This window comes from Gracilinanus agilis, chromosome 1 (assembly GCF_016433145.1).
Source record: "Gracilinanus agilis isolate LMUSP501 chromosome 1, AgileGrace, whole genome shotgun sequence".
In the NCBI taxonomy this organism is placed as follows: domain Eukaryota; kingdom Metazoa; phylum Chordata; class Mammalia; order Didelphimorphia; family Didelphidae; genus Gracilinanus; species Gracilinanus agilis.
In genome coordinates this window covers 312,503,260-312,527,417 of record NC_058130.1, presented here as the reverse complement: position 1 = coordinate 312,527,417, position 24,158 = coordinate 312,503,260, and the positions used below count along the sequence as shown (strand labels likewise).

General features: G+C 37.7%; 1 protein-coding gene across 1 annotated transcript in view; it reads left to right on the top strand.

Moving 5' to 3' along the window:
- FAM81B (family with sequence similarity 81 member B) overlaps positions 1 to 24,158 on the top strand; it is a 93,116-nt gene that overhangs the window by 29,310 nt on the left and 39,648 nt on the right. The window contains exon 5 of the mRNA XM_044680493.1: positions 12,186 to 12,304. Coding sequence (XP_044536428.1) covers positions 12,186 to 12,304 — 119 coding nt within the window. The remainder of the gene's footprint in view (positions 1 to 12,185; positions 12,305 to 24,158) is intronic.

Here is a 24,158-nt window from a genome sequence, read left to right as displayed (position 1 = left end):
AATAGAAGGACCTTTCCTAAATATAATTAACAGTATATATCTAAAACCATCAACAAGCATCATATGCAATGGGGATAAATTAGAAGCCTTCCCAATAAGATCAGGAGTGGAAACAAGGATGCCCATTATTGCCTCTATTATTTAACATTGTACTAGAAACACTAGAGAAGAAAAAGAAATTGATGGTATTAAAATAGGCAATGAGGAGACTAAGTTATCACTCTTTGCAGATGATATGATGGTCTACTTAAAAAATCCTAGAGAATCAACTAAAAGCTAATAGAAATAATCAACAACTTTAGCAAAGTTGCAGGATACAAAATAAATGCACATAAATCATCAGCATTTCTATATATTTCCAACACATCACAGCAGCAAGAGGTAGAAAGAGAAACACCATTTAAAATCACCCTAGACAATATGAAATACTTAGGAATCTATCTACCAAAACAAACACAGCAATTATACGAACACAACTAAAAAACACTTTCCAAACAATTAAAACTAGATCTAAACAATTGGAAAAACATTGAGTGCTCATGGGTAGGACAAGCTAACATAATAAAAATGACCATTCTACCCAAATTAATTTACCTATCAAACTACCAAAAAACTTTTTTACTAAATTAGAAGAGCCTCTTTTCTCTTGATCACTTGCTATTTTGGTTTCATTTTGAGAAAATTAACCCAAGCAAATAGTACAAAATCTCAACCATATTTAAAATCTTGCTATGGGATTTGTATTATATAATTCCTAATTCAACTTAGTTGATGGACAAGACCAGTCTGAATTAGTGAAAATTTAAATGACAAGATAGTGTTTAAAAAAAAAAGTCAAGCTAAACCATTATAAAATATTACCAAGTAGGGGTCTTATTGAGGATTAGTAATTACCTATTAGTAGATAATTAGCTAATTGTATGCTATTGAAATATGTTATATATTTCATTATAAAACACAGTTAATTGGGACAGAACAGTAGGTAGAGAGGTAGCATAGGCGATAAAGCACCACGATTGGAGCCTGGAGGACCTGGGTTTAAATCTGGCCTCAGACACTTCCTAACTGTCTGACACTGGGCAAGACAGGTAATCTCAATTATCTCACCCTTGCTTCTCTTCTATCTCTGAACTGATATTCAGAAAAAGGTAAGAATTTAAAAAATAAAATACAATGAATGATAACAGTATACTTATATACTGTTAAATGGATATTGTTAAAATTCTTTGAAATAGCTTGTTGCTCTGAATAGTTATATTTTCTGTGTATGTATTTTACGATTCACATTCAGAAATTAGACCAGAATTTAAGTTTCATGTAGGATCATAAAATACAGCTTCATTCATACTTTAAAAAAAAGTAAAACTAAATGTAAAACACTTCAAAAGAGGGAAGCTAGGTGGCTCAGTAGATTAAGAGACAGGCTTAGAGATGGGGGGTCCTGGGTTCAAATTTGACCTCAGATACTTCCTGTGTGAGCCTGGGCAAGTCACTTAACCCCATTGCCTAGCCCTTACTCTTCTTTTGTCATGGAACCAATCAATACACAGTATTAATTCTATGGTGAGGGTTTAAAAAAACACTCCAACAAACATTTATTAAGCACTACTGTTTTAATTTAGTTTTAATAAAAGAATAAACTGAGGCAGATCTCTGAGCAAGATAACATTTATTAGTAAGGGCTACCTGTCAATAAATTCATCAGTGGCTTGCCTCCATTCATGCAAAGACACCAAACTGACAGACAACTCCCTGGTTTTTTTTGGTTTTTTTGTTGTTTTTTTTTTTGGTTTTTGGAGAGCATAAAACAAAGAACAGAACAGGATAGATAACATCGCATGATTGAATACAAAATGATTGGTTACAAAGCTCAGCACAGTGAACAACATGATTGGATGGAAATTTGATGATGGAGTCTAGCAAGAACCTCCATGAGACTTAAGAAGTGTTCATTGTTGGAATCCAAGTGCAAGACAGCAAACCAGACTTTTAGACAGCAAATCAGAAATCCTTGAAAGACAGCTTGATGGCTTAAAGATATGAGACCTAAAACTCCCTTTCTTTCTCACATAGTCCCCAAGGTCAGCAAAGTTCCTTGAAGCCAAAAATAGATCACTGATGTTAACAAGAGTGGATTTTTAAACAATTCATTACAGACCAGCTAAATTCTGAACTAAATTTAAAGACAAAGAACCATGACTTAAGCAATTACAGGATAAAGGCAGGAACTGGGCAAAATCACACATAAAAAAATAAACAAATGAATAGAATCTTATTACATTGTGTCAGGTTCTGGAACTAGACAAAAACAAAATCTCCCCTGCCCTCAAAGAGCTTACATTCTAAAAGGTTATGTAAAATAGACAAGAAAATATAAAGTAATAGAAGAGGAAGTACTCATTGCTAACAAGAAGAGCAAAAGCCTCCTGTAGGAGATGGCATTGGAGCTGAGTCTTGAAAGGAGCAAGGGTTCCAAAGAGGCTCAGGTGAGGATGAAAAGTGTTCCAGGCATGTGGATCCAGGCATGTGAAAAAACACAAAAGGAATATTTGGGGACAGGGGAAGGCAAATAGGCCAACTTGGCCAGAAAGCATTACTTTAGAGAAAACTAAGTAGAATAAGTTTGCAAAGATAGACTGGAGTCAGATTGTGAAAAGTTTTAAAAGTTAAATGGAAGACTAGTTTCTTTTCATCTTAGAGACATAAGAATCCACAGAAGCTCTTGTTCCTGAGCAGAGACATGGCAGCCACAGTCTTGTACTTTGGGACACCTGGAGGCAGGGAGACCAATTAGGAAGCTATAACAGTAATCAAGGAAAGAGTGGGTGAGAATCTGAACTTAAGCAGTGGAGGTGTACATGGTGAAAAGGGAAACAGATGGGAAAGATGTTGTGAAGGTAAAATTCAACAGGAACCTAACAACTGATTGAAGATAGAGTTAGAGACTGGGAAAAAGTCAAGAATGCCTGAGATTTCTAAACTGGATAGCTCAAAGGCTGGTGGTATGCCAAACAGAAAGAGAAAAACTAAAGATAGCTGGATTTGACCTCTATCTTAAACATTTTAAGTTTGAGGTATCTATGGGATATGCAAGTGGGTATGTACAGCAGGAAGCTTGTAATGTAGGACTAGAACTTAGTAAAGACATGAGGACTGAGTGTGTACAGAAAGGAATCATCTGCACAGAGGTAGGTAATAACTGAATCCACAAGACCCGAGTAAAAGTATGAATCAAGAAAAGAGAATCCAAGACAGAGCCCAGAGGAACATACAAGCAAAAAGAGTAGAAAATGGATAATGATACCCCCGTAGTATTGATTGAGACATGGTCAGACAGGTAGGAAGTGAACCAGAAAAGAAGTTTTTTGATGTAAGGATGGGATTTGTGCAAGGGGGATGGGACAAAAGGAGCCAGAGAAGAAGTGGCTGACAGTTGGTGACAGTTACTGGCAGTTGAGACCAGAGAGAATTTTGGGAAATTCTCTGGAAGAGGAAGGAGGAAAAGGTTTCCAGTGGAGGACATCCCAACTCGGATCCAGTCCTGAGGGCTTCCTGATTATCTTTCTTTGGACATTGAAACCCTGATTCCCTGATCAAAGATTCCATCGCATCTCACCCAGCAAGATTTCATTCATCAAGTTAACTAAGTGTTTGGACTCCATTTTGAGGGCAATCTCTTAGTCTCCTTCTCCCATTACCCAACCTTGCTGAGAGACCCTTTCTGGTCTAACTTACAATTATAGAGAAGGATAGAAACAGAGATATAGAAATAGAAGGAGAAGGGGCGAGGGGAGAAACTTAGAAATGGGAACCATTGGGTTTCCCACCTAAGTAATGGACCTCATAGAAATAGAGAAGAGGGCACCCCAAAATTCCTCTGCCCTTCACCCCTTTCCCCAACCTCTGAATTGCAAATAATAAAAAACATTCATTAGTCATATAGCGTTCCAGAGTGCCTGAAAGATAAGGGAGAGGGGAACCACAGCTTAGTCCGGCTGCCTCCATCTTGGAGCCAAACCACCTGCTGTGAAGTTGACTGACCTCAGGGGAGGCTTGTGTGAACCCCACCCTCATTCAGAATCAGATTGGGATACCACATACCTCATCTTATAGGGAAGCCTTGCCCCAACTCCTATGGTGCGGCACAACCAACCAGGTCACCCAGTTTCAGGGTGACACCCCCTTAAAAAGTCTCCCAGTGTATATTCAGTGCAAGGGGAGAGCTAGAAGAGAGTCTCACCTCATAGACTCTCTATCTCCCCTTTATCATAACATTATTGTTACATTGAGAATCCAGGGAGAAAAGCATCTATACTAAATAGCCTAGTCTTTTCCTGGACAGCTAAGTGACACACTAGATAGAAGACTGGCCTTGAAGTCAGGAAGACTCATCTTCATAAGTGGCCTCAGGCACTTACTAGCTATAGGATGCTTGGCAAGCCTCTTAACCCTTTTAGCCACAATTTCCTCATCTCTAAGATGAGCTGGAGAAGGAAATGGCAAACCATTCTAGTATTTTTGCCAAGAAAAACCCAAATTGGCTCAGAAAGAGTCAGACATGATTGAAACAACAACAGTCTGGCTTGCTCTAAATCTTGTGAATTTGTGGTCCTATGATTCTATGATTAGATATTCCCTAAACCTTAAAAATGAAATGAATTACTTTTACTACTTTCATCATTCTTTGTCCTTTTTTACTCAAAGTTTCACCTTCTGCCAAAAAGCCTTACCTAGTCCATTCCCTCTGAGATTGTCCACAATTTATCCTGTTTATATTGTATTTGTTCATAATTATTTGCATGGCTCCTCCCACATTGGACTGTGAACTCCTAGAGAGCAAACATATACCTTTCTTTACATCCCCAGGGCAGTGCTTTGTAAATAGTAGATGCTTGATAAAGGTTAGTTGACTTTTTATTTAGTAAAAAAAAAGTATAAATGAAATTTGTTGCTTTTTGAATGGTAAGACAAGCTTTTCTTGCCCTTCTGGCAGGTTCCATTGGCTAATTTATTAATGTGCAAGTTCCTATATATAGGGGCCCTTGACATTTTTATTTCCATTTGCTTAGCATGCCATTTTTATATAGATAGTGCCAAAAAAACTCCAATCCAAGCCTGGTCAAATTATCATAAAGTCCAAATGAGTGAGGTTCTAATTAATGCAATGTTAATCTACAGTGTAATACAGAAAAATCAGTTGAAGTCCAAAAACAGTCCTTACCTAGACCCCAGATTTATGCTTAAATTGGTATATTTCCCAAATATTGAAATCTGGTTCAATTCCATCACACAAGAACTTGCAAAGTATGTACTATAAGTCAAACTGTGCTAGAAGAGGAAATTTTTTTTTATTTTCTAAGATCTTTTACTTACTCTGAAATTCTAGTTATTCCTGCTGGGAACTATAGATTTTTTCCTTGTCAGCGATTTCCAATTCCAATTCAGATTCAAAAAATAAAGTGCAGGGCTGGGCAATGGGAGAGATACTATGTTTAGATAAGACTGGTTCCCATTCTTATTAACTTTATAATCATGGAGATTTCCAAGCTATTTCTACTGCTCAAATCATAACTTCATTCAGATTTCTAGTTGCATAGATATGCAGTCTTCCCTAGAATATGCATAGCATTGACAGCAGCAATTTGGGGAGATGGAGAAAAGAAGATCAGTTAGAGAAGTGGCTTTAATCATCAATAAATCTACTTATTTGCTATAAATGTTGAGGACAAGGGGAGGTAACAACTTTTTTTCACAGGATTTCTTAATATTTTACAGTAAAAACATTAAAAAATAAATCTCATTTCTAGGTAGTACTATCATAATGCAAATTCTATTTAATTTCATTCAATAAACATTATTATTATTTTTAAAATATTTCCAGATTAATATTTTTAAGCATTTATCATATGAAAGACAGTGGGGATATAAAGAATTGCTCCCTCTATCCTTGATTGCACTTTCTCCTCTCAAGAAGTCTGCAGTTTTGTGGAAGCAAAGGGTTATAAATAACAACAATACAAATTATAGTGGAATGGGTTCATAGAAGACACAGAATCATAGAATTTTAGGGTTCAAAGAACCTTAGCAACCATTAGCAACCATTAGTCCACCTAATAACTCTATTTCTAACATGCCCAATAGGTTGTCTTCCATTCTCTGCTTGAATATTTGCAGTGATGGAGAACCAATGGCATTGCCAATCCTTCCATTCTACCTCTGAACAGCTTTATTTAAAAGCAGTTCTACTTCATAGGGACTTTTTTGCCTGAATTGTGGTAGAGCCTTCTGAGATCACATTAGTCTGATCAGCTACAGTCTAACACACTGTACATTGACCGGAACAAAGGGTCATTTTGTCATTTTGGTCCTCTTTGAGCACAAAGGACAACAACCAACCTCTGAAAAGGAAGTTGTTGGTTTTTTTTCTGACATCAAGATTAAATCTATCTCTTTTTGACTTATACTTATTTCTCCTGTCCTGCCTCCTGGGGCCAAATAGAACAAAAAGAAGCCCTCTTCCACATAACAGCCATTAAAATATTTTGATATAGCTACCATATTCCACCATCAACCTCTCACCACCAGTTTTCTCTTTTCCAGGCTAAACATCCTAACTTCTTTCAGGCTATCTTCAAATTATGTGAATTCAAATCCTTTCACCATTCTAGTTGTCCTCTGGACAACTCTGCAACTTATCAATGTCCTTTCTAAATAAACAGTTGTACCCCAAAATGAGCATCCTTCCAGATGTGATATGACCAGGGCAGACAGAATAGGGCAATATTTTCACCTACTTTTCCCCAGAATCCATGCCTCTCTTAATGCAACCTCTAACTGCCACATCTTACTGTTGATTCAGCTTACCATCATCTAGTTAATTAGTCAGTCAATAAATATTAATTGCCTACTAGGCACCAAGTATTATGCTAAGCTAATCTTGCTCCTTTCAGCAAATATTCTATCTAAACTTGGAGAATGTTGATGCTGCTCTTTCTGCACACCCCAGAATCCCTTCATGTCATAAGAATGTCCCATTTCTCACATTGCAATGAGAACATGCCATTTCTGAGTCCTTTCCTCAGATAGACTGATGTATAATTTCCCTTGTTCTAGTCCTAGAAGTTCAGGTCTTCTTTGTTGCCCTCTATCACCCATGGCTTCTATCCACAAAACTATCCATCATTAATCATGCCTAAAAGGCTGCTATAATCCAGGGAAATCTATCTTCTTGCAAACTTCAACCCAGGAAGAATGGATTAGCAGGGCAGCCCAGTTTTAAATTCTAGCTTATTGCCTGCAGCTCAGTACTTTGAACAAATTAGATCCCCAAAAGTGTTGATAGTCCTGGGAAATTTTCTAGGTTTAAACATAGTATACAATTTCTTAATGACATATATGACTTTCTTAGAAACTCCAAGTTCTCCTAAATATGAATAGTCCCTTTCACAATCCTCAGAGGTTGTGAAAGTATGTGTTGCTAGGGCCCTTCACAGAAAGACTGCAATAAAATTGGGTAATTCAATCTACTGTCTAGCAGAGAAGAGATTGTCTTTTTATCTTTCCATTTATACATATTTCCAACCCTCAGCACAATGCCTAGCACCTAGAAAGCACTTAATAAATGCTTGACTTAACTTCTTTGTTCAATTCGTATTGTCATTATTATATGAAGTCCAATCAGTCTAGGTGAGAAAGACCCAGGAAAGATTGTCTTGTCAGGGCTTAATTGGGGATAATCTGCTCAAGATTTCTCAGGTTTAAAGGGCAGCTAGGTGACTCGGTAAATAAAAAACCAGGCTTGGAGATGGAGAGTCCTGGGTTCAAATCTGCCCTCAGACACTTCCTATCTGTGTGACTCTGGGAAAGCCACTTAACCCCAATTCCCTAGCCTTTGCCACTCTTCTCTATTGGAAACAATACATAGTATTGATTGTAAGACAAAAAGTAAGAGTTATAAAAAAAAATTCTTTAATGCAGGTACAGTTCAAAACCATTTTTAACATTTGTTTCCTCATATTTTGAGTTCCAGATTCTTTCCCTTCCCTTCCTTTTCCCCTCCCTGAAATGGTAAGCAATTTGAAATTATATATATGCTATCATGTAATACATATTTCCACATTTGTCATGTTGTGGAAGAAGACACATACACTAAAAATAAACAAGCAAAAAGGAAGAGACCCTCTGAATTAGGAACCGAGAGATAATTAATGATCCACCAGAAGAAACTGATTAGTCAGATGTGTAAGTCAACCAGAAAAGAACATGAAAGAGAGAGGAGGAGAGAAAAACGAGAAAAATGGAGGTAGTCTCTATTTTCACAGAAGATGGAGGCTTTTCCTCCAATGATCTCCTGCCCACTCAGAGACTATCAGTAAATACTGAAGGGCACAGCTCATTGCATTGGTGCAAGAGTCCCTTTAGAACCCTGCTTCAGTGGAGGATGCTGGGGTATTGTTTCTTGGGTCCTTCTGTCCATGGTCACCTTCTCAGTCCAAGCTAAGCTGGAACAGCGAGCAACAAATTGAACAGTCAACAGGAAATTGAAGCCCACTGAGACACTTACTGGTAAGAGCCTAGAGCTAGCAAATGTCTGGAGTTCTATTACTAGAATGTGGTTAAATCCTACCTTTTAAGCTCTTCTTTTCCCCTGTACTCAGGGAGAAAAATTTTAAGATTAAAGCAACCCACCATTCCCATTCCTGCTCCTCTTTAGGGCTCATAATGAAACATAAAGGGACTGTGGACCAAATTTTAGAAAGTTGAGCAATTCTTTTAATCACCTCGAGCTTCTCTTTGAAACAATGGCCCATTTTAAAAAAATATGTCTATATTAACTGAGTGGCATTATATGACTGTGAGTCTTAAGAATACTGTCATTTCTGAAAAAGTATAGTTGAAGATTATCCATAGATAGGTACATGGTGGGCAAAAGTGGGCTGGGCCACTTGACAAAAAAGGAATTATGCAGAAATAGAGCAAAGGACATTGCCAGAGAAATGTCTAACTAGAACACCACAATCTCCAAAGAATTAATTCATTAAATATATAAAGCACTTACTATGTGAAAAGCACTGGACTAGATGTGAAAGATGCAAGGAGTAAGCTCTATTTGACTTCCAAAGCCAAAGGATAATGGAAAGATACATGATGGGCTCTGTAGTAGTATAGGTTGTATTGTGTTTTTAATAAGGCTGTTATTCAGTCATTTTCAGTCATGTCTGACTCTTCATAACAACACCATTTGGGATTTTCCTGTCAAAGATACTGAAATGGTTTGTCCTTTCCTTTTCCAGTTCATTTTGCAGATGAGGAAACTGAGCGAGCAGGGTTAAGTAGTCATACAGCTACTACGTATCTGAGGCCAGATTTAAACTAATAAGGATGAGTCTTCTTGAATTCAGGTTCAGCACTCTCTCCTCTGAACCATCTAACGTAATGACATATATCCAAAAATGAGCTTTTCACATGAAAGGAAGAAAAGAACACATATTTATTTAGTGCCTCCTATGTGCCAGGCATTGTGCTAAGCATTTTACAAATATTTCATTTGATGCAGAAGAAAAATATATGATCAATCACATGGTTCGATGGGGATAAGATTAGGTATTTAATGTTAAAACATCACTCTACTACAAATATAAATAACATGGAAAAAGGTTTTTAACAATGATACTTGTAAAACCCAGTGGAACTACTTGTCAGCTCCGGGAGTGGGGAGAAAAGAGGGGTGGGGGAGGAGGGTAATCTTGAATCATGGAAAAATGGAACCATGGAAAAATATTCTAAATTTTAAAAAATTTCATTTGATCCTTACAACCCTACGAGGTTGATACTATTATAATTTCTATTTTACAGTTATGGAAAATGAGGTAGACACAACTTAAGTGACTTGCCCAGAGTCATACAACTAGTAAGTGTCTGAGGCCAGATAGAAGAGGTACAGCCTTAACATCAGCAAAATGAAAAGCAACCAAGAGGAAAGTTGGGTAGATGCTATGGAGAGGACCTTTGAGAGAACATGGGTAAGAAATAAACAGGATGAGAAGGCATCAATGAATGGAGATCTGTCTCTATAGAGATATATGTGTCATTGACTCCAAGCCCCACACTCTGTCCACCATACCACCTAGCTGCCTTAACCCCTAGGTCTATATCTCAATATGTATCTATACTCACATTAATTAGGTCATAGATTCATTGAAACTCTTACCTTCTATATTAGATTCAATACTGTGCATTGGTTCTGAGACAGAAGAGCAGTAAGGACTGGCAATAGGGGTCAAGTGACTTGCCCAGGGTCCCACAATTAGAAGTGTCAGAGGCCAGATTTGAACCCAGGATCTCCCATCTCTAGAGCTGGCTCTCAATCCACTGAACCACCTAATTGTCCTTCATTGAAGCTTTTACAAATTAAAAATTTACAAGAGTTCTTTGCATTCATTGATCTTCACAACAACCCTGTGACATAACGTACTGGGACTTCCTGAGCCAATCAAAAAAGACATATTAGTTGGGAACAAAAGACTTTTAATTAAATAGTATTAAAAATGAAGTGACAACATGTATAACCTATATCAGATTGCTTGCCTTCTCAATGAGGGGAGAAGGGAGAGGGAGAGAGATTTTGGTACTCAAAAAAATTTTAATATTAAAATTTTTACATGGAATTGAAGAAAGCATTTAAAGTGGGAAAAAATTGAGAAAAAAATTTTATGAGGATTTCACAGATAATAAAACAGGTTCAGGGGGCAGCTGGGTAGCTCAGTGGGGTGAGAGTCAGGCCTAGAGACAGGAGGTCCTAGGTTCAAACCCGGCCTCAGCCACTTCCCAGCTGTGTGACCCTGGGCAAGTCACTTGACCTCCATTGCCCACCCTTACCAATCTTCCACCTATGAGACAATACACCGAAGTACAAGGGTTTTAAAAAAATAAATAAAATAAAATAAAATAAAACAGGTTCAGAAAGATTAGTTGATCTGCCCAAGGACACATAGTTGGTTAATATTGGACCCATTTCTCCTGGCTCCAAATCCAGTGATCTCTTCACAGGTTTTGAAAACAATATTCAGAATAAATAAAGGACTGAAGAATGGGCCTGAAGTGTAAAAGAGAAAATCAACCTTGAGCAAGTAGCTTAATCTCCCTGAGATTCATTTTTCTCACCTTTAAAAACAAGGATGGGAGTACCTAGGTGGCTCAGTGGATTGAGAGCCCAGAGGAAGGAGGTCCTGGGTTCAAATATGACCTCAGACACTTCCTAGCTGTGTGACTATGGGCAAGTCATTTAATCCCCATTACCTAGCCCTTGCCGTTCTTCTGCTTCAGAACCAAGATGCAGTAATGATTCTAAGACAGAAAGTGAGGGTTTAGGGAAAAAAATAAGGATCATAATGCTTATCTCCCAAGGTGGTTATGGGGATCAAATGAGATGTTCATAAAGTGCTTTTCAAACTTCAAAATGTCAATTATTATTATTGTTTTCTCATTCTCATCTTTTAAAAGATGAGAAAGTATTGGCACAAGTTACCATCTTGCTATTCTTCTATATATCTATATATAGATATATGTTCTATATATCATTAAATGGTTATAAAATATCTGCTTCTGTGTAGTTAGATAGAGACATTAGAATGTAAGCCCACCCTCTGTGGGCTCATTGCAAGCAACCTCATCCTCCTTATCATGGTGGCTATTCCTATAAGCCTACACTGCCTAAATTGGCCACCCAATTGATAACAGAAAGGGCCTCCAAAGTCAGTTAATACAATCCATACCTGAATAAGGCAGAATGGGTAGAGCACTGAGCCTGGAGTCAAGAAGACCCGAATTCAAATCTAGTCTCAGACATTCACTTGTTGTATGACCCTGGGTAAGTTAACTTACCCTATTTGTCTCAGTTTCTTCATCTGTAAAATGAGCTGGAGAAGGAATGGTAGACCACTCTAGTATCTTTGCCAAGAAAACCCCAAATGGGGTCCTGATGAGTCAGACAGTTAAACAACAGAAGTGAACAAGAATCTAAAACATAGTTAACAAATAACATTTTCCCTGTAGTATGAACATATGTAGATATAAATTATAAATTATATTAATCTTATTAATTGTATTGATATTAATATGGTATATTAATATATTTTCTAGTAAATATATATCTTTTAATGTGAACTCTAATTCAAAATTTGCAGATTCTAGAAGAACAAATAAGGGCCCGAGACTCCGTGACCAGTGAAACTAATTATGCTACCCAGAGTTTTAACCAGAATCATCTACACGGGATAGGAGAACTCCGTGGAAGAGTGGCTAGGTAAGTGGAATAAAGATTAACTCAGAATGTATATCTAGCAATGAGATGTCAAAGTTCCTTTTTACCTTCAATTCTTTTCCTCAAAAAAGCTTCATATTATGGTAACCAAATCAGTATAAAGTTAAATGGAAGATAGGTTTGGTGGGAAAAAAGACTCAAAGTGAGATTTAACATGCTGCAATGGGGAGAGTTCTGGATTTGAAGAGAAAGAAGACTTGGTTTTGAACCCTGCTTTTGATGTTTACAAATTGGATAACTTTGGGCAAGTCATTTCATCTCTTTAGTACCCAGTTTCCTCATCAGTAAAATGAGGTTGGATTACCTGGCCTCTAAAGTTCTTTCCACCATCAGCCATGGTCTACCTTTCTACCAAAAGGAGAAAAGGGGAAGTAGCTGTGTTTCATTATCTATCCTTTAGCACATCCATGAGGTCATTGCCTTTTGTCTAATTTCACTTGCCTTTTAATATTGTTTTCCTTTAGAGTATTGAAAGAATGCCATGTTTAGGGTATCCCAAAAGTCTTGGTGTTATTTCAAATAATTAATATTTTTTATTAAACATTTTTAAATGTAATAAAAATTAATTATTTTTAATAAAGCTTGCAACTAGGTGGTACAGTAGTTAGAGTGCTGGCCCTGGAGCCTTGAAGACTCATCTTCCTAAGTTCAAGTCTGACCTTAAACACTTCCTGGCTATGTGACCTTGGACAAGTCTCTTGGGCAACCTATAACTGCCTGACAAAAGGATCCCCTGGAAAAGGAAATGTCATACTATTCTAATATCCTTGCCAAAAAATAAACATGGATGGCTATCGTTCATGGGGTCACAAAGAGCTGGACATGACTGAACTAAAACAACATTTGCCCTCAAGGAGATTACATTACTTTGGGAGAGTTAACATATGTAATGAAGTTGAAAAAGGTAGGTGCGAACCAGGTTGTAAAGGGTTTCCCATATCAGGGGTGTTTATATTTGATTCTAGAAGCAATAAGGAGTCCTTAGAGCTTCTTGAGTAAGGGAAAAGAATCCCATCATCTAGAAATAGCCCTTTGTCAATTGTGTGGAATATGGTGGTTAAGACAAGAATTAATAAGGGCCTACATGGGGCCATTTGAATGGGAAAGAGAGAGCATGGATGGATCTAAAACATATAGAATTAGAAATAACAAGATTTGACAATTTATTGGCTATGGGAATGGTAGAGAGTTTCAAACTTGAATGACTGGAAGTTTTACAACTTCATGCGAGTGAGTTGTAACCCCAAAGTTGTTTTAATTCACATCTTTCTCATTAGTTTCAAAAATAATTTTCTTCATATATGTGTTGATGTTTTGCTATTTCTTTTGAAAACTATTTGTTTGAATCTTATATCCATTTATCTATTGGAGTAATGGCTCTTCATCTCCTATATTTGTTTCACTTCCCTGTATAGCTTGGATAGTAAACTTTAACCTAAGGCATTTGTTGCAAAGACTTTCTTCCCACTTGGCAGTTTCTCTTATTCTAGTAACATTGATTCTATTAGTGCAAAAGCTTTTTAAATTGGCGGTATAGTGATGAGATAGAAGCTTTCTTCAACCTATTGCTCTGTAACACAACCACTCTTGTTGAAAGTAATCCCTCTTGGCCTCTAACCTCCTTTGCTAATAAATAAGGTTAGCACTTCTTTTTCCTCTAACAATAGATAATGGTAGGACCTTGGGGTCTATGGTATAACTTTCTTGCTAGCCAATTTCTCATCCCACTCACCAACTCTCCTAAACCAGAAAACCCATTCTCTCCTTTCCTGTGTGTACATCTGCTCTGACCAACGTTTTTATTCAGCCAGAAAGATACAGTGTCTATACTACTCTGAACTTATGGGTTCACCTCCATTTTTCCTGTAATTGTTCTCACAATCAATAGCCAAACTTATTCCCCTGTGATCAAAGTCCTGGCCTTCTTACAAAGTCTCTATTATCTGTGGTAATATGTTTTGATCTGCCTTGTACAACTGTGTTGGTGGAGCTGAGTCAAAATTCAAGTATCTTTCATCTCCCATCCACCTCCAACAGCCTTACTCTTAAATTGCCTAATGGTTTTGGAAGACAAAACAGAATTGTGCTGACTGGGTCTACTACAAATTTATGCTACCTGACTTCAATGATTCACTTAGTGCTGCACAGCAATCCTTTTATTCAACCATGTCACAGTTTTAAATTTAATCTGAATTTTTTAACATTTCCAGTCACTTTCTTAAGTTTAAACAATATATCAAGGCCTGATTTATAGTATCTGCTGATTTCTGATGTATAAATGCTCTTCCTTAAATTTTAGGACTGGCTTTAGCAAAATGGTTTAAGTTTACTTCAGCAACCAGATCTAAATCTATCTAAATCTGCCCTCCTCACCCCAAAAAATCTGACAAGAAGTTGAAAGATTGAATGATCTAATGGTCTAGAAAATTTCCCCCAGAAAATGCAAGGGGACCTGCAAAGAACCACTTTTGCCCACAGAGGTGTTTGTTAGACTTTGAGGTGATCAAGAAGACAGAATCAATGGAGAGTAAGCCACGTAGCTCCAAGAAGGATCCATCAAACATTGCAGAGGGATTCTTAGAGCTACATAGGTCATAGGAAAGAAGATGCAGATTGAGATTTGGATGAAAAGGAAATCACATACTGGTCCCCTCTCTAAGGGTTAGGAAGAGCCAGGCTGCTCCCAACTGAAACAGGGTTATCTTCAATCTAGTTACTACTTCTTTTCTGCCTAATATTGGAGTTGTAGTGTCTCAAAGAAACAGAGGCCCCCTATAAAGACTGATCCATTGGGGAGTGGAGAAAATCTGGACCATAAATGAGTTTAGAACTACTGAACAAGGGGTCTGGCAATACCAAGGATGTAAAATTGACAGCAGGTCAAGTGGAAGTGGAGACTTATGATATTCTAATAGCAATAAAAGATTACCAATGTAGAAACCCATGAAATTCTTATATTATCTGTTATAGTTTCTACATGTGCTCTGGGTCTACTGCATATGATTTTATTTACTATATGATCACATATATGTTGGATACTCAGGATAATTGGCCCAAGAAGTTACATCACTTCCAGTCTAGACTGACTTGCCCTAAACTTGACCAGGAATCCTATAATTAAGACTGAACAGTTATTTAGGTTAGAGATACTCTTAAAGTGTTTACTTAACCAATCTCTGAAATTTTTCACCTTTCCATGTTGAAATAATACTTTTATTAAGATCAGGGAGACTAACAATCCCTCTAATGTAAAAAACTGCTAGATTGTAATAATAATTTATAAATATATTACAAAATATACACATATATTCATATATATACAAACTTAGTAATTTAAGATTTACAGTGTGCTTTTCTTACAACAAATCTGTGAGGTATGTTATAAGCATTATCATCTCCATTTTATAATCCAATTCAATCTGATCCAGTTAACATTTATCAAGCATATATGACATGTCAGGCACTGCACTAAGTTCTGGGGATACAATTAATAAAAAGAAAGATAGCCCCTTCCCTCAACAAACATACAACCTAAAACGGGAAACAATACCCAAAAGGAGGCAGGAAAGTAGGAGAGGGGGAAGACAATGATGGACACATTTTGTTTCATGAAATTGAAATTGGGCAGGGCAGCAAAAACAAAGTGGAGGATTTTATAGATGGAGGAACAAGTGTAGAGAGGGACTTAACTGTCCTGAGTCACTCATCTAGTTAATGTTGGAGCATTTCAAGTCCATTCTTCCTACTATAACAAACTAAAATCTCTCAGTAGAGACATAGATTGATGGCTAATTCTAGAACAGATGCAAACTGGATTCAGATTAGATGAAGTCCAAAAAGAGGCTCACCCTTCTCCTTCAATCAGCCCTGATCCAACAGGAACAATCAGGGACACTCTGTTGACCTAGATAAACTAAGTATTGCTTGTTACTCACTGCTTAACTATACTAGACCAATAGTTTCTTCTAAAAATTATAAAAGTCATTTGACATCCTAGAGTGATTTCATCCTTGACATTACTGGCAAGGGTTAGGCAATGATCATCCTACATTAGGAGGTTGTCATCCAGAAAAATGTATTTATATCACAACACCTTGACATAGTCCAGACAGTAGAGAGCCCTTACATCCCAGGAAATAGACCAGAGTGTGAGAGTTGTCATGTGAATTAGTCTTGCTCTGCTTGGCCCAAGAGCAAAACTAAAAGCTATAAATGGAAGAGAGACTCCCAAAACACAAAAACCTCTTCACAGACTGACTGGTTCCTACTTTTCCATTCTTATACTTAACTCCCTTCCACACATTCTACATTCTAGTTATACCGACCTACTTTCTGTTCTTCACATGTCTCAATTGAAATTTAACCAAAAAATACAAAGCACATTTTTCCAAAGCAAGAATAAGATAGCAGGAGTACCAATAAAATAGGTCACTGGCTTACTTCACTCTCCAGCCAAAGACCTCAAGCAAAAGAATAGCTCCCCTTTTATAGATTTTGGAGGGTTCCAAACAAAGAAAAGATCAGGGTAAGACAACATGGGGTTGAAAGTAACATGACTAGTTGGAAATTTGGAAATGAGAGGCTAGCAACAACTCCCTCCTTCCCTTCTGAGACTGAGAAGTGTTCATTGCATTGATTTCTAAACTTAATCCATTTTAGGCCAGCTGAATTCTGAAGTAAGTTCAATGAGAAAGAACTATGGCTTTAGGCAGTCACAGGATTAAATCAACTAACTCTTAATAAAATCAAGAAAATGATATAGGATCAATTTTAATCTTCTCACATATAACACTCCATGACCCTTTTCCATGCCTTTGTGCTGGCTGTTCTTTATGCCTGGAATGCTTTCTCTTCTCATCTCTTCCTTTATAACTTCTTTGACCTCCTCCAACACTTAGATCTCTCCTTCTTCAAGAGCTCTTTCATATTATCCTCCTTTGCCCTTCACCATTATTCAATTGCCTTCAATCTTCCATTTACACAGTATGTAGCTTGTTCAGAATTAGGTATTTGTATGTTGTTTTGCTTGGAATGTGAGATCTTTAAGGACCTTGTTTTAGTCTTTCTTTCTCTCCCCAACATTTAATACAGCATCTGGCACATTTTACTATGTTTGATAAATGCTTATTGACCTACTCACTATCATTTAAACCTTTCCAAAATGATACCATAAAGGCAAGGTTGTTCAAGAAAGAGTATCACTTGTTAGTTATGCTATAGAAGAGATCCTTGATAGTTTGGGTTGAACTAAGTTGGTTTCTGTAGTTCCTTCCCATTCTGAAATTTAGTGCTCCTGTGACAAGTGTAAATAGGACCATCCTTATAATCATTCATTCCAAAGTTCTTTAGTTCTCTGGTAAAGCTGTGAGCTCATCTGATGGGAGGATTCTCCCCAACAGTGCAGATCAACAATGATATAATTTGTTACAATGTAGACTGTCAGCAATTATCTACTTATAATTAAAACTTATGATTTTATTCATTTCAGTGGCAGAACATGGACATATCCAAAATCTACTTCCTATCTCAAACTACAGAGATACACAAAACCTATTATTTTCCTTCTTAATCTCATCTTATGGTTTGAAACAAGATGATAAATACAGTTCAAAAGTGTGAAGAAATGAATAGGATCAATTAATTCAAAGCCTTTCAAAACCTTTCCTTCCTCGAGTCCAATGGTTCCCAAACTTTTTTGGTCTACCACCCCCTTTCCAGAAAAAATATTACTTAGCACCCCCTGTCACATACTATCACCGCCCCCTTACAGTTATTCACCACCCCTAAATACACCTGTGGCCATCACTGCTCTCCTGGATCACTGCAGCATCCACCAGGGGGCAGTGGCGCCCACTTGGGATTCACTGCCCTAGTCTTTTCCATTCTTTCAATGAGTCACTCTAACCTCACATCTCAAATAAAGTTGTCCCACTTTGGACACTAGCTCACTTTCTCTTAAAAGTTCATTCTTCAGGGGCAGCTGGGTAGCTCAGTGGATTGAGAGTCAGGCCTAGAGATGGGAGGTCCTAGGTTCAAATCTGGCCTCAGACACTTCCCAGCTGTGTGACCCTGGGCAAGTCACTTGACCCCCATTGCCTACCCTTAGCACTCTTCCACCTATAAGTCAATACACAGAAGTTAAGGGTTTAAAATTAAAAAAAAAAACAACTTTAAAAAAAAAGTTCATTCTTCTTTAATGGAAACTTTTTATTTTTTTCCTGCTAAAATTCTTTAATTTTATTTAATTTTTAACTTTTATTTAATTTATTAATTTATAACATTTCTCCATGGTTATAGGATTCATGCTCTATCCCTCCCCTCCCCCACCCCCTCCCATAGTCCACACACAATTCCACTGGGTTTTATATGTCATTGATCAAGATCAATTTCCATATTATTGATATTTGCATTATGGTGTTCATTTTGAGTCAATATCCCTAATTATATCCCCATCCAACCATGTATTCAGGCAGTTGTTTTTCTTCTGTGTTTCTGCTCCCATAGTTCTTCCTCTGAATGTGGCTAGTTTTCTTTCTCATAAGTCCCTCAGAGTTGTCCTGGGTCATTGCATTGCTGCTAGCAGAGAAGTCCATTGCATTCTATTCTACCACAGTATATCAGTCTCTGTGTATAATGTTCTCCTGGTTCTTCTCCTTTCACTCTGCATCAATTCCTGGAGGTCATTCCAGTTCACATGGAATTCCTTAATGGAAACTTTTTAAAAACTTGACAAAGTAGTTCTCTGTGTTAGAATCAAATTATTTCCCATTTAACTAACCTTCACACTCCCTCATTTCTATTCTTCCTGCATTTTTACCAGATAGGTAACTAATGGACTTATCAGACAGCTTAATTCATATCTTCTTACTCCATGAACTCATTTCCAATGAACCTTTTGGCATCAGTGAAATTAAGTTGATTGTTTTTACTTAATCCCAGCAAAAGGTTTCTATTTCTTCAAAGAGGCCCAGTATTTAATAGTGGAGATAGAATGTTGCCCACAAAAATGTGATAAAACAAGATACCACTTCATATTGTTGATAAGAAGGTTCTAAGTGACTCTAGATCTACTTCTAGACCTTCATTGTCCAATATGTAGAGAAGAAAAAGTAAATATATGAATGTACATTTTCAGTCATTGGAGTATCATCTATGAATTAGTAATAATTCCATTTGAATTACTAATAATAACCATTCAGTACTTAGTTCCTCTATCTTCCCCCACCAAAAAAAAAAAAAAAACACCCTTCCCTCCTCCAAACTTCCCTGTTACTATTGAGAGCACCACCATTCCCTAGTTCCTCTGGCTTGCCATTTAGGTGACATCCCTGAATCTTCACTAAGTGTGAACTAAATAGCTGGAGGACCTCTAATCCAGTCAAATCCAGGAAAGTCTCACCATAGGAGTCACAGAGTCACATGTCTGGTCTGCCAGCAGGTCAATCCAAATTCAGGACAGTGAAAGTCCCAGAGGTCAGAGGTCAGGGAAATTTGACATATGGAGGCTGTGGGCCAATCAGAGGATCTATAAGGATGGGGGGGGGGGGGAAGGGGAGGACTTAGAGGAAAGTTTGAAAAGCCAGGACAGGAAACTTTAGGGTCTCTTGGCTCCCATCTCCCTTCTCTGTTCTCTCTCTCTCTCCCTCTCCCTCTCCCTCTCCTTCTCCCTCTCTCTCTCACCCCACCCGTTCCTGCACCAATTTATCTACATAGTCATCTCTGGCAAGCAGTGAAGAAGTGGACCATGCCAGGCTGGAATCTGGGACCTGATTTTACTTTAAGCTGGAAACCTTATTTCTTTCTTTCTTTCTCTTTAATAATAAATACTTATAAATTTAATATAAAGTCTCCAAGATTAATTTTTATTCATAAAAATTACCTTTCACCCCCATATCCAATCTGTTAATAAGCCTGTCCATTTCATTTTTGTAATGTGTCTTGAATATGTCCCCTTCTCTCCTCTAATACTGCTGCCTCCCTGCTGATTTATGCCTTATCACCTCACACATGGACTATTGCAATAAAAATAAGGGTTAATCTGCCTGCCACAAGTCTGTCTCCTGTCCATTCCCTTCTCTATTTAGCCACCAAAGTGATTTTCAAAACACAAATCTGACCATGTCATCCCCAGTCTCAGTAAACTCTAGTGGCTTCCTGTCACCTCCCAAGATCAAATATAAAACCCTTTAGCATTCAAAGCTCTTCAAAACCTTCCCCCTCTCACCTTTCCAGTTTTCTTAAACCTTACATCTCACCCCTACCTCCATACTCTTTAATCCAGTAACACTAGCTTCCTGGCTATTCCCCACTCCCCCCGCCCAAAAAAAACAACACAACACTCTCAGATCTGGCAAATTTCTCTAGCTCTTCCCTCTCCCTCTCCATCTGCCCCCCCCACCCCATTCCTGAAATACTCTCCTTCCACATCTCTACCTCCTGCCTGACTTCTTCTAGTTCCAACTAAAATTCCACCTTCTACAGGAAGCTTTTCCCAATCCCTCTTAATTCTAGTGTTTTCCCCTCTCTTGGTCAGCTCCTAATTATCCTGCTTTGTTTATAGCTTGTACATATTGATTTGTATGTAGTCTCTCCCATTAGACTGTGAGTTCCTTGGAGGGCACAGAGTGTCTTTTACCTTTCTTGGTATACTCAGAGTTTAGCACAGTGCCTGGCACATAAAAGATGCTTAATAAATGCTTATTGACTGACTGACATTAAGGGTAAGAATGCTGAACTCAAGATCCCAAGGCCACATACATTACTAGAGAAGCTGTGAATTGTTTTTAAGAAAACAAGAAGGAAATATACATTAAGAGCTGTAAAACTTATTCACATAGGAATTCCATTACTAGGATTAGGCCCTAAAGGCATGATTGAAAAGACCAAAAAATGTGTATATATGAAAATATCCATGGAAGTTCTGTTTGTAACGAGAAAACAATTGGAAATAACATAAAAACAATGATGGGGAAATGGCTTAATAGATTGTGATATTTGGTTGTAATGGATTGTATTGTGTTATTAGAAGTGACAAATATCAGAAATATAAAGAAAATAAAGGAAATATATGAAGAGATGAAAAGAGAATAAGAATAACACATACTATGATTACAATTTTTTTTCAAAAGAAGCCACAAAATCAAGAGAAAAAAGTATCAAAGTAAAACAAATACAAAGGGAATTCAAAAGCAGAGGCTGTTTATACTAGCACACATACCTAATTCACATATTTTTATTTATTTATTTTTTAAACCCTTACCTTCCATCTTGGAATCAATACTATCTATTGGTTCCAAGGCAGAAGAGTGGTAAGGGCTAAGCAATGGGAATTAAGTGACTTGCCTAGGGTCATACAGCTAGGAAGTGTCTGAGGCCAGATATGAACCCAGGACCTCCCATCTCTGTGCCTGACTCTCAATCCACTGAACCACCTAGTTGCCCCCTTTAATTCATATATTTTTAAACAAATTGTAAACAATGTGGAGTTTGTGGGTTTGCACATTTTTTTATTTGTTTATTTAAATTTTTTGTTGTTGATGATGGTTACTAAGTATGGAATGAAATAAAAATAAAGACAAAAAAATCCTAGGGCCACACACAAATCTTTTGTATGATCCTTAAGGCAAGCAAGAAGAAAAAAAAATAGCCTTCACAAATTATACTGATACTGTAAATAAAGATACTGTGTCCATTGAAAGAGCTAAAGTTATAGGAAGACAGTCTGGTGCAATGGAAAGGGTGCTGCCTTGGAGTCATAGGACTTGATTTGGAATCTATGCCCTACATTTAATACTTATGTGATCTTGGGAAAATCACTTAACCTCTTTGGGCTTCAGTTTCCTCATCTGCAGCACAAGAGAATAGATCCTTTCAGCACAAGATATATAGGCAATGATATGGAATACTGTGGAATGTCACATAGGTCATCAATCTTCAAAATGTTCCTGTGTTTTCTTTTTGTATATAAAGAGATATGTTGATCATATATAGTGACTCTAGTCTCTTAGGAATAGTAGGGGGAGCATGCACCAGAAGCTTTGTCAAAGGAGGAATGATTGTAATGTTCAACAGACCACAAAGATCTCCCAAGCAACAGGGATGTATGATGGCCATTATCCTGTTTTTAGCACTTATACATGAGGTGAATGAAAACATAACTCTAAATAAGGGTCTTCCAACTAACCAAAGGCAGAGAAAAAAAATTTTGAAGGCATAGATATTAGTGACCTCCACCTTCAAGTCACAATCAGGTTGGCTGCTCTTTCCAAGATGGAGGTAAGGGTTTAAAAAAAAAGAGAAGGTAGTGAATTTCAGATAGGATACTTTTCTTTGGCTTAAGTATTGCCTATTTAAGACTATAAAGAGGCAGCACTTCACTGTGTTAATTATCCAGCCAGGAATTTAATTAGCTGAGTTAAATACCTGCAATATCTGAATTTCTCATTAGGTGGTGCCCTACTCTGGAAATATATAAGGAAATAACCACTTCCTAAAGCTACTCTATCCCCATTGACCACTGGTCAGGGTTGTACCTGTAAACATCTAAGCTACCCCTCCCCATACAGTGACTACTACTTGCAGTGATTCCCAAAGTGTGCACTACCACCCCCTGGTGGGTGCTGCAGTGATCCAGGAGTGCAGTAATGGCCACAAGTGCATTTATCTTTCCTATTAATTGCTATTAAAATTTTTTTAAATTAATTTCCAGGGGGCTAAGTAATATTTTTTTTTCTGGAAAGGGGGTGGTAGGCCAAAAAAGTTTCAGAACCAGTGTTCCTAGTAACTAGGGTCTAAATTTAATCTAGGACAGAAGTTCTTAACCTGATGTCCATGAAGTTGTTTTTAAAGAAATTTTCATTAAAATATTTCAACAGAATTAGTTTCCTTTGTGACCTGATATATTTTATTTTGTTCTCTCTCCTCTTTCCCTCTCTCTTTCCCTCCCTCTTTCTCTCTCATTCTCTCTTACACACACACACACACACACACACACACACACACACACACACACACTTAATATTAATCTAGAGAAGAAATGGAATATTGCTCAAAAGTATTAAAAGGTGAAATCCGACCACAACAGGTTAAGCCAATGAATTTTCTTATACATTCATAGATTAAGAGACAACTGTGTTTAAACTACTCTGATGTAGCCCCTTATCAGCAAGGGGGCTTAAAGAAAGTTAGTTTTTGAGAGCTGGAAGTTGAGGCTAAAAGATCATGGAAGGTCAGAATCTTATGGGGCATGGGGAAGCCCAGGAACTTTTTGAGTTCTGAGGAGGATAGGGATTCTGTTGGGAGGATTGTTTAGGTATTGGTTTATATATAGTTAATGTGGACCTAGGAGGAAGGGCTAGAGAATTCCACATGGAATGGGGAAGCAGGAAGTGGCTTGTACTCTCTGAGAAGGACTCCATGGTGGGAGTTACAAGCAGTAACTGATTTCCTGGGAGACCTCAGAGCTTGTGGAGTTGCACCCTGATTCCCTGGGATCCTGGAGTGTGGTGAAGGTTGAAAGCAGAGGACATCTATCCTGCACAACAGCACTGAGTAGGGAGTGATCTGCGATGTGGTGAACAGCTTGCAGGCTCCTCTCCCTTCTGGGCTGCTTTGGACCATCAGTTCTGGAGAAGTTGGTTCCTGGCATCCTGAAAACATCTCCGGACTCTACTGTGAGGATTCCCACTCCAGTCCTGTTATTCTCTGGGCCCTGCCTGGCTTAGGTCTTAGTTTAGTGTAGTCAAGTCCTTCCCCTGTCCCTGTGATTTGCCCTTAGCTTGTAAGTATAGAATCCCAATTCCCATCCTTTATCGTGTAGACCCTGATTAAAAACTGT